Genomic DNA, 14,116 nt, shown 5'->3' on the forward strand with positions numbered 1-14,116 from the left:
TGTGAGGTCAGGGCAGGGTCCCTGCAGCTTTGACCAGTGTGATCTTGAAAACCTTACACTTCCTGCACAAGAAAAGGACCAACCTCCCGCCTGCTTCGGAATTGTGGGGCACACAAGCATCATGATATATCCCAACAGAGCATCAGACTAGGGGAAAATTTAACACCTCCACTTGGGCTGATCAAACTCCTCAAAACTGCCAAAACTGGTGTGGCTGTGCGAAGACCAGTCCCTGCCAGGATTTACAGGAAAGGTAGCATAGGATTCTGGAGGTGCATTCTCGTGTGGGCCAGGCTGCGGTATGCAGCAAGCTTCCATAGCAAGCCAGTGATGCAGGACGTTAGTGCTGTACCATACCCAGCAATTCCTCCACAGCTTCCAAAGAATATTATGATTGGTTCAGCAAACAAACAAACAAACAAACAAACAACAAACAAACAAAAAACCCAACAAACCCTGAGTTTTTAAGGGCAACAAGTTTTTCACTCAGTTATTTTCGTGTTGAACTCACACGTGATTTCCTGTCAACATAATGGCTTTGTGATAAAACCTAGACTTTTTGATTTCTTGTTTCACATTAAAACACAAAATCCTTCATTTGTGTAAATTGATGAGTAGTTGGATCTCCTTCCTTCGTAAGAACCCCGTTTAACATTTTCCATGTTGTTCAGCTATTTGAGAGACTGCAGAGTGGAATGAGTGCTTCAGGAGGTACTAGGAATTTGTGTTCTGTTGCACAACTGTATTCAACACAGAAATAGACTCCAACTGTGGTCTGAGAAGGGGTGTAACTAATAGCTATTTCTGCAGTTTCAGTGTGAGTAGTTAACCGTTCAAAACTGTTGTTACTTTTACTCTTCATAAAAATACAGAAGAGAAGTGCAGTTTCTTTGACCATTAAGTTGCTAAAGTAACTTTTTGAGTGGCAAGCCCCAGTACTACACCGTCATTTAGAGAACTAAATTTTCAAGGCCAATGAAGGTATGGATTTGGAATAGCCATAAGAAGAGCACTAACAAACTCAACAAGTTTTTTTTTTTTTTTTTTGAACAGGGGAGTCAAATTCAGTTTTTCACGCTGATGCAAGTTAGAACAAGATTTTTTTTGACTTACAAAAATATCTGTAAGATTAGCTCATCTTGTAAGTGTGATACAAGATCTGAAAGAAGACAGAATTATGGACGTTCTGCTTATCTGAAAAAGAGGGAGGCCATGGAGACATTTGGCAAATCAGGAGATTGGATCACATAAGACTCGGGCTGCTTTTTGATTTGTTTATTGCACACTTCAAAAGACAATATGACTTATATTATTCTGTATTAACAGAAGTGATAACTGATACTATCCCAAAGATCTGCAGTGCAGTTCAAAGCTGACGTGTAATAAGGTGTAAAGTAGACTTCCTCTGCCCTCACTGGGCACCACGTAGCATAAATGGGCATAGGGACGTCGTGAACAAGGCAGGGGTTAAATTATTTAAGATGCAATCCTCAATACTTACACAGAACAACATGTTGAGGGTAGAAGACCTCTCTTGGACAGCCATACTTCTGCAAATATAGCAAGTTCAACAAATGATAGGAAACATCTGCTGAGAGTTGTTTTGTAAGAGAACCATATGAACTGCATTTCATCACAGACGAACATTTAACAGGTTAATGGTACCCTTCTTCATGGTAAAATCTGTTATTCCAGTCTTATTCCAGGCTGGTATATGTCTAACCCATTTTTAAAAACACCCCTTTTGTATTCCATAGCTTCTTTCTGAGGAACATAGAGCCATATCACATCTGTCATCAGGCAGTGTTTCTTCTAACTGGAGACTGCACTGAGGTCTAGAAATGCTATGTGTTCATAGCTCACTGGAATACTCTTTTGTGCCTTATATTTATCAATGAATGTCCCAAAAGACAGGCAGCTTTTTACAAGTGCTTAAAAGCAAATCAGTCGAGCACCCTGCAGATTACTGTACACATGGCAATGGCCTTTGTTAGCATAATGTATTATAATGCTGTATGTAGTGGCTCTCTGAGGTTTAGTAATCCCTGTCAGCAACCAGAATACATGGAAATAGCTTCCAGGAGATGCAGAGCCCATGAAAAGGGTGTTAGTTTTCAAGAACTAGTAGCATTCAAACTCACACACACAGCCTCTGAAACAAACTCTCATGAACAGTCTTTTGTCACAATCATTTGTAAAAGTCAAATGCATCAAGTGTACTTAAGAAAATAAAGAGCAGTTGGACTGAGCACTAGCACTTTGGTACTTTCCCTGATGAAACAAAGATCTGATGCATTCTCTCAGGCTTGTCAACAGCAGAAGTTTTTGATGTGTAACCTTTTAATGTGCCTAGACACTGAATTTGCTAGCTGAGGGTAGCAAGGTTCGACATGAAAGTAAGCACACCTACTTATGGAGAACGTCTAAGCCACAAGTGAGAGGGGTTTATTACTTTTTTGAAGTACAACTGAACTGCAAAAAAAAAAAATTATTAATATATTTTTTATCCATAACATAATGTTACATGGGATGAAGGCACAGCACTGTTACTGAACTCCAGCAGCTCATCCCATGCAGGCGGCAAAAGGCATCTCTTACTCTGCACTCGCCCTGCTCTTTGTGCCCTTTTCTTAGGAAACACCCAGTGACCTTTAGCAGGGAGATGGTACTAGTATAGCTGGAGCTTTTGTCTGATCTAGTACAGCTGTAGCAATTTTCTTATGTTGCTGTATATTATTGACATATTTAATAAAGTCCTTCAAATTTTACTACTGTAGATCAGTTAAAGACACATTACCCAGTAGCACAACCCTTCACATCAGTTCAGATTATTAAAATACTTCCAGAAATGCTTAGGCTACTGTTGATTATACAGAGATAAGACCACCATAATAAATACTTTACACCATAATAAATGTCTTTACTCAGTCCTGCAGATTCTCTGTAGTGTTCCACTCTCCTGTTTATATATTCATTTTTTCCTGCATTTTTAAAGCACTCATCGCTGCTCAGTTGAAGTTCTGTTTAAATTATCAAAAGCTTTAACAAAACAATCCTTTAATATTGTGCTGCACTCATACCATAAGATAACAGAAAAGCAACTCAACTCTGTTGCTAGAATTCCACAAGCAAAATCCTTCCTCCCAAAGCATTAAAATGCTTCAGCCTCAGCCAAGTACAATATCCATTACTGTATATAGCCATTGCAGACAACTGCACTTGCAACCTGAGGCTGCAGTGCCATTATACATGCATATTGCTAGCCTGTGTGGAAGCTTTTACTGTTTCATCTTCAACTCTTGATTAGCTTAAATGAAGGTGTAATTGTAACCCTACTGAAGCCTATTTTTCACCTTGCAGACACATGCAAAAAGACATAAGGTGGGGAGGGACGAACTTTAACTAAAAGAAAGCTAGGAGACACACTGTAGGTAAACCTATTTCTTAAAATCTTCCATGAGTAGATCCCATCTCTAATTGTGTGCCACACTCCCTGTTTCACTGGACTGATTGCATCATTTAATCTGTTACCACCTTCTCCATAGTCTCCTTTCTGATCAGTCTTCACCCCTCACCAAGGTAATTGCAAACATCACACAGACCACTCAGCATCACAAAAAAGCTAAGACTTCATCCTATTTTCAGTATACCTCATCTGTAACAGAATTGGTAGCCGAGATACCTTCCTACCTTTGCAGGTTTAGTGTTACTGTTTTCCTGAAGAGCCTGTTTTTGGTTTGGTTTTTTGGTTTTGGGGTTTTTTTAACACATTTTGAGCTTGTCTGTGAAATAATATGGAACCTTCCCAAGTTGCAAGTACTCTTAAGAGTTAAATTGCAGAGGGCTTGCACGATGTGAAATATTAATTTCTTTTCCTGCAGCTTTGTCCCCTGGGCAATGAGAATATCATCTGCTTATAAAATGACAGAGAAAAATCTCTTTACAAAATGAAACTAGTTATCAATATTGCAACCAAAAGATAGAAACATGCTAAAACAGAAATAGAAGGTCCTGCTGCTGCTATGCCTCACCTCCTCAGACTACTTAAGCTTAGCAGTCACTGCTGTCTTTACCCACCAGCTGCTATATAAGAAGTGCTCTTTGAAGCCTTTTATCAGTACTGACTCTCTGCTCATCAGGGGATCAGAGGATATTGCAGTTTGCAACAGCTGAGGAGGAATGACTGCATACCACCTGGGTATAAGTCATCATCCCTGATTTGCAAACTGACCTTCCTCCCATAGGAGCTGGATAGAGATTGAGCCTGTTCTTATTAAGACCAGAAAGGAAGTTTAACTTAAAAGAGAACAGGATTGAAAACAATTATTTTGTTCACTTATTTGCTTGCCTGTCTAACCATGTTAGAATACTCTTCCAAGCAGCTGTTGAAGAAGGAAGGACTGCTGTATTTGCCTTTTGCAAGCAGTGGGCAGACCGCTGTTAACATAAATATATGGAATCTTGCAGCAGCAGTAACTGTACTGCTCCGTAGGATGCTAATGGCATTGTGCAGTACAAGTAGCATAAAGGTCTTTGCTTTCGTGAAAACAGCAAATTATAATTGAAGAGTGGACATATTTGCATCTTATTTTGTTTATTGGACTTTCAAGAAAGATTTGACAAAATATGCCCTGTATGGTTGCTTTACAGGTCTTTCGCAGTAAGTACAAGTCACTGTAATCTGCCTAATGGTGTCTGCAACAATGACTTTGGTCTGTCACTGTGTAGTTACTTCTTAACGACTGGATTCTCAACCACACAACTTCTCTGATCTGGGTTTTCCCCTTTGCTTCAGTTGTACCCTGTACAAGTAGTTTGTCAGGAAGAGAGAAGTGCTGGCTAAAGCAGGAGAAACACCATGGTCAGTCCATTTGTCTTCTGCTCTTACCTTCCTCCACTTCCTATTCTCTGTTTAGGTGATGGAGATACACCGCAATACAGCATCAATTAAGTAAAACATACAATTGTGAAAAATAAATAGTGGTCCCTGCTTTAATAGGCAGGGAAGAAAACTGATGATGAGCCTTTTTGCAGGAAGGTGGAATGGTTTTTTCACTGCAGGCTGTCAGAACACAAGACCTCCCACAGGCCACTTGGTCATGGACTTTGGGAAACTTCTGTAGTCTGGGTGCTCGTAGGATAAACAGAAAGGACAATCTCTGGCACACAACCAAAGAATGAGAGTGAAATCCCAGCTGCCTTGGAGGTGGTAGGACTTCAAAGACTATCTTTAAAAGCCATCTGAACATGTAGGGATGTGACAAGTAGATAATAAGAGCTAGATACTATGATGCTAGCTTGTAGGCTAAATTATAAGAGAGCGGTTATACAGTCTTACAGAGCTATCAGATTGTACAGTCAGTGTTCATAATTTCCCTGGTATGCTGGTTTGTAACCTGACAGAGGAATGCCAGAGCATTTAAGGTTCCAAGTTTTGCCCTGTTCAATCAGCTTGCTTCCTTAACATCTGCTTTTCTGTGAGAATAACAGGAAGAAATCAGAAAACCAAATTAAATAACAAAGTAGTTACAGTTGAAAGGATGTGAGGTACCCCTTTTTACAAAAAAAAGTCCTGTAAGGGCTGTCGGCACTGGTTTTTGGTGAGCGCCTTGAGCTGAATCTGGACCCACCAGCTGCTAAGAGCCCCCTCAGCCTGGCCTGAAGCCCTGCCTCAGAACTGACCAAAAAATTAGACAGCATGTACTACCACTGTACCATTTGTTGTGGGCTTTTTATGGAAGTTTTCATGTATGGACTAAACTGCACACTCTTTAACAAGACCTGGCCTGAGGGCACTGTGTCTGCAGGACTATGATGAACACCTTTGCCTTGGTATCAGGCATATTACATACCAACAGTATCATGTTTAAACCCCTCATCTTAGATTTAGGTCAGATCTCTGGAATGCTTCAAGTCCTTAGCTACTATAACATTTGATAATCTGTTTACTAATATAGGTGTCTTAACAGAGCCACATACTGTAAAAAAACAAGTTTCTTACTGTTTTTGTAGCAATTAGACCATTCAAGTACAACCATTTGTAGGCACCATAAAAATTCCTTCTGCATGCATCAGTCTTGGTATGTCAGGAGCCTGAAGAGTAGGAATTGCTTCTGAAGTCAACATGCTTCTCTTTTGTACACTTGCATACTCTGTGTATTTGAATGTAAGCTGAGTATAAATATACTGTATGTACACTAGAGTCTTACTGCACTTAAATATTTGAAAACGTCTTTCAGTTGTGGCAAAAGCATTGCTTTGAATACATTTCTCAAAGTAAAGGAAAATTATACTGACTATATTCATGAATTTTGCTGGTGATTTTTTCTTTTCCAATATTTTTTTATCTGTTTTCCACTCCTTACTGAGAACAATAAAGTTGGTTGTGACTTTTGGAGCATTCAGCATCCTCCACTTAAGTCAAAGATAAGAATTGTTCATGGTTGGGGTGGCTCTCTGAAGAATCTTTTAAAACCTTCCCTCCAATTTCTTTTTGGTTACAGTCTGGCTGAACTGTAACGTTTGAATTGGTAGAATCCAAATCCAGGAAACAAATATTCTGTTAGGTTTGCATGTGTGTGTTATTATTTTTTTATGACTGCTTCACAAACCATTAAGTCAGGACTATTGCTTAATGTAAGTTTTGTTATTTTCTTTCAGTCTAGGTACAAAGAGGCAGAAACATAGGAGAATGGTTAAATAAAGTGATTAAAGTTAATAATAAAATATGCCTATATGTCAGTGATGATTAAAACCTTAATTGCTGCATGCTACAGATCCCTGAACAGTATAGAAAAGCAAACTTATTTTTATTACTTTGCATCCATCTTCTTCCTTCATTTAATACCAAAAATATCCATCAGTAGAATAAACAAATATTTTAGACCAGGAGGTTCTATCTTTTGTTGTACTTCCCTTCTGAAATATAAACATTTCTTAATTTTGTTCTTCTTAGCTCTGTTTTGTGATGTTTTGGACGCCAAACGTGTCAGAGAAGATTTTAGTTGACATAATTGGAGTAGACTTCGCTTTTGCAGAGCTGTGTGTTGTTCCTTTGCGCATCTTCTCCTTCTTTCCAGTTCCAGGTAAAAAACAATAAAATAATGATCTGTAACCTCAAAACCAAACCAACCTTGAGCCTGATATGGCTGTATATACAAGAGCGGCTAAATGCATGCCTAGCATAAGTAACATGGGTTTTATTGAAGCTGGTGTAGACCAAGACTATTTACATCAGTAGTCAAGATACAAATATTGCAGTAAGAGCAGTCTGTTATTAGGCTGATTTCTGACCGTCAGAAGTCTGAATTCTGTCTATTGTAGCTGACCAGGAACACACACATAAATGGCAGTAGTGATACATGTTGGCCATGACTGAAATAAACTGTTTGGAATAGCATCTAGGACCAGCGCCACAGTAGCATCACCTCCATTAGTCTCCCCTTCTGCTGCCGGACTCCGTGGCACTTTCAGATGTCATCGGAGCATAAACAATACAGAATAAAAGTTAATGCCCCTACTCAAGAGAGAGACAAGCCTGACAGCAATAATCAAAATGTTTCCTCTCAAAAAATTTATAACTTTGTAATCAAATGCTACATCATGTAGTGTTTTCTGCTTGTATGATAATACAGTTTTGTAATAAAGGTAAACTCCAAATGTAAGAATAGGTACATGTAGTTATCCCTTTTTTTGTGCCTAGCTGTTCCACACAGGAGCTAGATGGAAAATTGTCCGTGGTATGATTTCTCTTTAGGGAAGGAGATAGGTTTTTTTAATGAAGAAAACAGAATGGACTGCCTAATAAATTGGTTGTAAGAGAACAGCTCTTAGGAAGGATTACTGTCCATAACTGGATATATATTTTTTTAAAAATCAGTTTATTAAAGCAATTTGGATACAAGATCTGCTTCATTTCTAGTAGGGTTTCCTAGTGTGCAAAGTTAACAGAAACAAGTTTCACCATGGTTATTTCTGAACGGTGCTCTCTGTATGAAAAAGTTTCATATGAGGCGACTGATATTAATACTCTTGCCTCCCTTTCTCCCCATTCCCTCTCCTTCCCCTCCCTGTTTATGAACAGTGACTGTCAGAGCACACTTGACCGGTTGGCTGATGACTCTAAAGAAGACATTTGTGTTGGCACCCAGCTCAGTGCTGCGGATTATTGTACTCATCACCAGTCTCATTGTGCTGCCTTACTTGGGGTAAATAATTCTCCTCTCCACAGAGCTGATGGGTTTGCTTTCCTCTTCATTCCTGTTTCCTGTCACTTGATAGCTGAATTTGCATATCTCAGAACATTTTCCCCAAATACCAACTGTAATATAAAGCCTAAATAGTCTTAATATCTGGAAAAGAAACATTTACAAATCTACAAGTGTGACTTTGCTCTAGGCAGGCATGATAATGATTAGCCTTTTGAAGGAAAACGCAAATGCCAGAGAGGCAATGAAGTGTCCTAAGGGGAATTTATTTCCATTCTATTAAATGCATTGTTAAGAAAGCTGATGGAAGAGTATCTTGTTTATAAGTTAGATAATCTATTCTACAGCTCTGTGTACAAGAGTTTAAATTCTTAGTCCATAATTTGATTCAGAATGTGTTTCTTTTACTAAACAGTGAAGCCATTAAGAAACAAAAAAAAAAAATCCTCTAAAATACCAGATATTCTCTCTGCCAGTGTATTATGTCTTTGAAGGAAATATTCCTAACAACAGATTGATTCTGTATGCCAGTGGAAATACAATTATGAATCATGCATTCTCACACATCATGACTTCTTTCTTTTTATGCCGCCCACAGAGTTCATGGAGCCACTCTTGGTGTAGGATCCCTTCTAGCTGGTTTTGTAGGAGAATCCACCATGGTTGCAATAGCAGCCTGTTACGTCTATCGGAAACAGGTATGAATTAAGCTCTGTGGGATCTGGTGAAAGCGGTTGATGAATATAGTGGATATATGGAGCAGTAGTGGTACATGGATTTCAAAGAATATTCCACTAAATGAAGTCAAACATAAGATAAATGCTGGCTTGGTGACTGGGTACATCGCAGTACCTGTGTGTTGTGCCCTTCCAGTTATATGTTCAAGTCACTGTGTAGGGCACCAGGCCCAACTCCAGGCGGAAACAGCAGGGTGTGTACATCATTCCATGGTGCTGAAGGACTCTGTGGATGGGAGCAGAGAATACAATCTATGCATTTACTTTTTTTTTTTTAAATTAAACTTCTTACTAAAGGCCAAGTGAAGATGCCCACTGCTTCTATTTTCAGCAAAAAAAATATGAAGATGGAATATCTAAAAGCCTGATGTTGGAACAAACTAAAACCAGTTTTTATATGTATTAACAGTGCAGGCCATGGCAATAGACCAAACTGTACAAGCTTCGTAAGAAAATAGAAGACCTTGAACTCTGTCATCATTAGTCTGCCATGTTTTTCTTGGACACCAAAGAGTAAAACCTGTAGACAATATATATCTGTTTGGACTAACCTCCTCATTGCTTGTCTGTTACAGTAGTAGCTCAAAGATTGTTTCTGGACAGGGATATGGTGCTTAATTTTATGCAGTATGTAGCTGACAGCATCGTTTCAACAACCAATGTGACAGTGGCAGAGCCAACCACTAGCTGTATACACCAACTTGTTTTCACCTACAGTGGGCATCATTTGAGAGCTGCAAATCAAGTGCTGTGTAGACACCTCTGAAATTTTGAAACTCTTAAACTCTGATATGCCCAGCTCAGCTGAATCAGTAATACCTGAGGGGGATTTTTTTGTCAGCTGTACAAGTGTTTTCTGTAAAACTAGTCAGCCTGCTGAGAAATGGATAATAAGGAACAGATGCTTCAACTTGTTTTGTAGTGGGACTGAGTGCTTCTTAGCTTTACTAATCCAGGACATCCTGGATGAATCATAGGACTCTTGAATGCCCTTCTGCTCCTGCTAGCCAAAAATACTCTAATATTACTTGGCCCTGGTGAGATGGGGGATCACAATGGATCAGCAATACCAAGAAAAGCCAGAACGCTCGCTCACATCTTGTAAAATTCCTGAAGTTTGACATTTGAGGAATAAGGTTGCCACCTCTCTCCCTCCCCCTAGAGCAGCTTATCTTCTCTCGCATTTTGTTTTCTTTTCTGGGTTTGTTTTTTAATAAAAAGTCTGTGATGTTAAAGGTTCCAGATGCTCTCTTCCCTCCAGTCAGCATGAAGCCTGTTTTGGATGTTGCTTAGCATAAGAAATGCCTCTATTATTGCATTTATGTAAGCACGCCTGGATGCGTTCCTGTGGGATCTGATCTAGGTGTTCCTGCTCCGGCAGGGGGATTGGACTAGATGATCTTTCGAGGTCCCTTCCAATCTCTAACATTCTGTGATTCTGTGATTCTGTGACCAACTTGTTTTCACCTACAGTGGGCGTCATTTGAGAGCTGCAAATCAAGTGCTGTGTAGACACCTCTGAAATTTTGAAACTCTTAAACTCTGATATGCCCAGCTCAGCTGAATCAGTAATACCTGAGGGGGATTTTTTTGTCAGCTGTACAAGTGTTTTCTGTAAAACTAGTCAGCCTGCTGAGAAATGGATAATAAGGAACAGATGCTTCAACTTGTTTTGTAGTGGGACTGAGTGCTTCTTAGCTTTACTAATCCAGGACATCCTGGATGAATCATAGGACTCTTGAATGCCCTTCTGCTCCTGCTAGCCAAAAATACTCTAATATTACTTGGCCCTGGTGAGATGGGGGATCACAATGGATCAGCAATACCAAGAAAAGCCAGAACGCTCGCTCACATCTTGTAAAATTCCTGAAGTTTGACATTTGAGGAATAAGGTTGCCACCTCTCTCCCTCCCCCTAGAGCAGCTTATCTTCTCTCGCATTTTGTTTTCTTTTCTGGGTTTGTTTTTTAATAAAAAGTCTGTGATGTTAAAGGTTCCAGATGCTCTCTTCCCTCCAGTCAGCATGAAGCCTGTTTTGGATGTTGCTTAGCATAAGAAATGCCTCTATTATTGCATTTATGTTAGAAAGGAGAAAGCTGAGCCCCAGGAAAGTTATAGAAACCTTCTAAGTTAAGAAACCTATTAGTGACAGGCCATGAATATGAAACAAATACTCTAGCTCTTAAACAAACCCCATTATTTGCACCTCGCTTCTCCTCATGTCCAAAGTTTGTAGAACTGTGTCATGCACAACTTACTGATAGGTTTCTGAATGCTTGTTTCAACCTAGAAAAAGAAGCGGAATGAGAATGAAGCAGCTGCAGAAGGTGAAGACTCTGCAATGACCGACATGCCTCACACAGAGGAGATGACAGACATCGTAGAAATGAGAGAAGAGAATGAATAATAAATAGGATGCAATTGTTCTCTGCAGGGACGATTGGAGTGACACATCAGCATCTTGTTGTCTCTCATACTTTTTTGTTTGTTTGTTTTTATTTTTGTAATAAAGAGGCCTTGATTTAAAAGGTTTCAGATAAATTCTCTAGCATACTGAGTATGCTCTCACTGATGAGGGACCTAAAAAGAGGTCTTGGCATTTTTTTTCCCCCAATTGAATTTGTTTTCTCACTCCATGCAAACATAAAAGATACAATTGCATCGCTGTAGAGTCTTCCTTACTTATGCATCCATCTTCTCTGGACAATCTGCATTTGTCAACCAAAGCCCTGCTCTCTGCACACGTGTGCGTGTGTGTGCATGCACATGCTTGCATGCTCACACACACACGCGTGGAACTGGCTCAGTGCTACTGCCATAATCCTACTCCCTCCCCTCTTTCCTTTTCCTTCCTTTTCTTTATGAGAAATATAAAGGAAAAGAAGTTTGGAATACAGAGCTTTATTTTACTTGCTTGAAAATGACTTTGCTACATAAACTAATATACTATGGTGAACTATATATTTTGTTTGGCCTCATCACTAGAGCTTATACTGCACAGGGTACAGGACACGGAGGAACGTGTAAGGCTCCACATATGAAGTGGAGAAAAACAGGTTCATCTCTCATGTTAAAAATGTGTGGATGTGTATATACACATGCAGGTACATAAACAGAGACATACATATACATACTTATTTATGTATGCATATGATAAATAAAATACACACAGGACAAGAACTCAGTTTAGCTTTCATTCCATCAGAAAGATAGTAATCTTTTGAAAAATGTAAACATTTAATTCAGAATTTTTTTAATTGTTAAGCCCCACTTTATGTATAATTTTCTTTAGGAAAAAAAAAAAAACATGCACTTTCCTCTTGTGAAGAGGGTGATGGCAACTGATAGCCTTTGACTGTATTTGAATAAAAAAAAATATTGACAAGCTTTACCAAAGTTCTTGTCCACTGATTTAACTTTAATTTTTAAAGGTTGATTTGCTCTATACACTTATTTCTGGTGCCTATATATTAAAAAAAAAATCAGCTAACATATGCAGGATACCATGGTATATCGCATTACTACACATAGCTCCGTGAAATTTTTTTGATAGAGTTGTACACATACTCACACACATGTGTATATGTATATATACTTTATATATATATATATGCACACATGAATGCACATATATGTATGTTTTGCTATATTTACCTATGCAGTAGATCAAAATTCATATCGTGAAGCTTCAGTACTGATGGTCCTCCCAAGTCGTTAATTAGGGACCTTGATCATATGTCGGCTCTCAAGGCAAGAGTTGTGTGGAAGCAGGGAGCTGCTCACACCCATCAGCAAGTGATGTACTTGGAGAAGGCGGCAGGCACTGGGTGGTTGTGGTTGAAGTGGGCCTTAAACGACACGTTTAAGTGTGAGGTCGGGTGGGTGACTTGTATCGGCTGGCCTATATAAGAGGTGACCAACCCAGAGGGTTTGGGTGCCACCGATGGTGGCTGCAGCAGCAGCTTATATTTCTGTGCTCTTCTGCGTTTGGCTGCGAGGCAGCATTTGTTACCGGATGGTAGTAGCTTGGGTTCTTTCAGATTTAATCATGCCAGTCTGGAAACTTTTATCCTCCATGCTATATCCATAAATCAGTTAATTTAAACCTTATTTAGTAAAAGTATATTTTTCTATGTTATGGGAATTATTATTTAATTGTAGACAAATTCCATTTCTAGATTTATTTGCCAGGTAGTCCCAGCACTCAGAGAACTGATCAAAAGTAAACATTACTTTAAATGTTATATTAATATATGTGTATGTAGACATACACGTGTATAAATATATATATTGTATATTATGTACATTTATTTTAAGCTACAATACATTTCCTATTTTTCCAAGTTCAGCTAGAAATGTCTCTAAAAAACTACAGAGGTGGCTAGTAACCACTTAAGGCCATCATGAAAGGCATTGTATCAATTAACTTTACATTTTATTGTAAACATTTGTACCAATTTGTTACACATACAAATGCAATAAGAAAAAGTGTAGAAATTATTGTGTTGAGTGACAAATTTACAAAATCAGTTCATGGTTAATGAGCAGTGGCAAAAGGAGGGTAAGACTACATCTAGTAACCACACATTTTCTGTTGTTTCTCCTTGTTTCTGACACTGGTTTAAAAACAAAAACAAAAACACAAAAACAAACCTTCAGACAAATGAGCTTTGTGCACTATGTAGACTGCACATATTCATGAATACAGGTTCTCAAACAGTCATATGTATATAACGTGTACATAGACTGTTACAGATCACAGTGGCCATTTGAGGTCTCCTCCATTCATGTTTCAGTTTCTCCAGTACGTTTGTATCCAAGTGCACAGGACGCAGTTTTTCAGGAACTGTAGATAAAGGAGCAAAATATTTTTGTGTAATATTTCTTCTGGTACATGCCTAAAATTCAAACGTCAGTATTTTTGAAGAATTTTGAGCATTACCAATGTAGGTTTCAAGGTGATAATTGCACCAAAAAATAAAAATTTGAAAACAAAATTAAACACTGAAGCTTTTGGTTTAGATAGAAGATGGACGAATATTAAAAACTGAACTATTTGTCATAAAGAACTAAACTAATTGTATTGTAAAAGATATATTTTCAATTGTGTGGGTAATACTTAATAGTCCTTTACTTTGCAAGATACTGAATGAGTGCAGAAGTGGTGGGATTT

General features: G+C 38.6%; 1 protein-coding gene across 1 annotated transcript in view; it reads left to right on the forward strand.

Annotated features, from left to right (window-relative positions):
- The window catches only part of ANKH (ANKH inorganic pyrophosphate transport regulator), a gene marked incomplete at its 5' end in the record, with an annotated part of 42,869 nt that extends 31,403 nt beyond the window's left edge, over positions 1-11,466 (forward strand). Inside the window, 4 exon segments of the mRNA XM_010081978.1 lie at positions 6,956-7,085; positions 8,084-8,207; positions 8,806-8,905; positions 11,234-11,466. Of these exon segments, the coding sequence (XP_010080280.1) occupies positions 6,956-7,085; positions 8,084-8,207; positions 8,806-8,905; positions 11,234-11,350 (471 nt within the window).
- Between the last annotated feature and the right edge of the window lie 2,650 nt (positions 11,467-14,116).

This window comes from Pterocles gutturalis, unplaced genomic scaffold (assembly GCF_000699245.1).
Source record: "Pterocles gutturalis isolate BGI_N339 unplaced genomic scaffold, ASM69924v1 scaffold7494, whole genome shotgun sequence".
NCBI lineage: Eukaryota > Metazoa > Chordata > Aves > Pterocliformes > Pteroclidae > Pterocles > Pterocles gutturalis.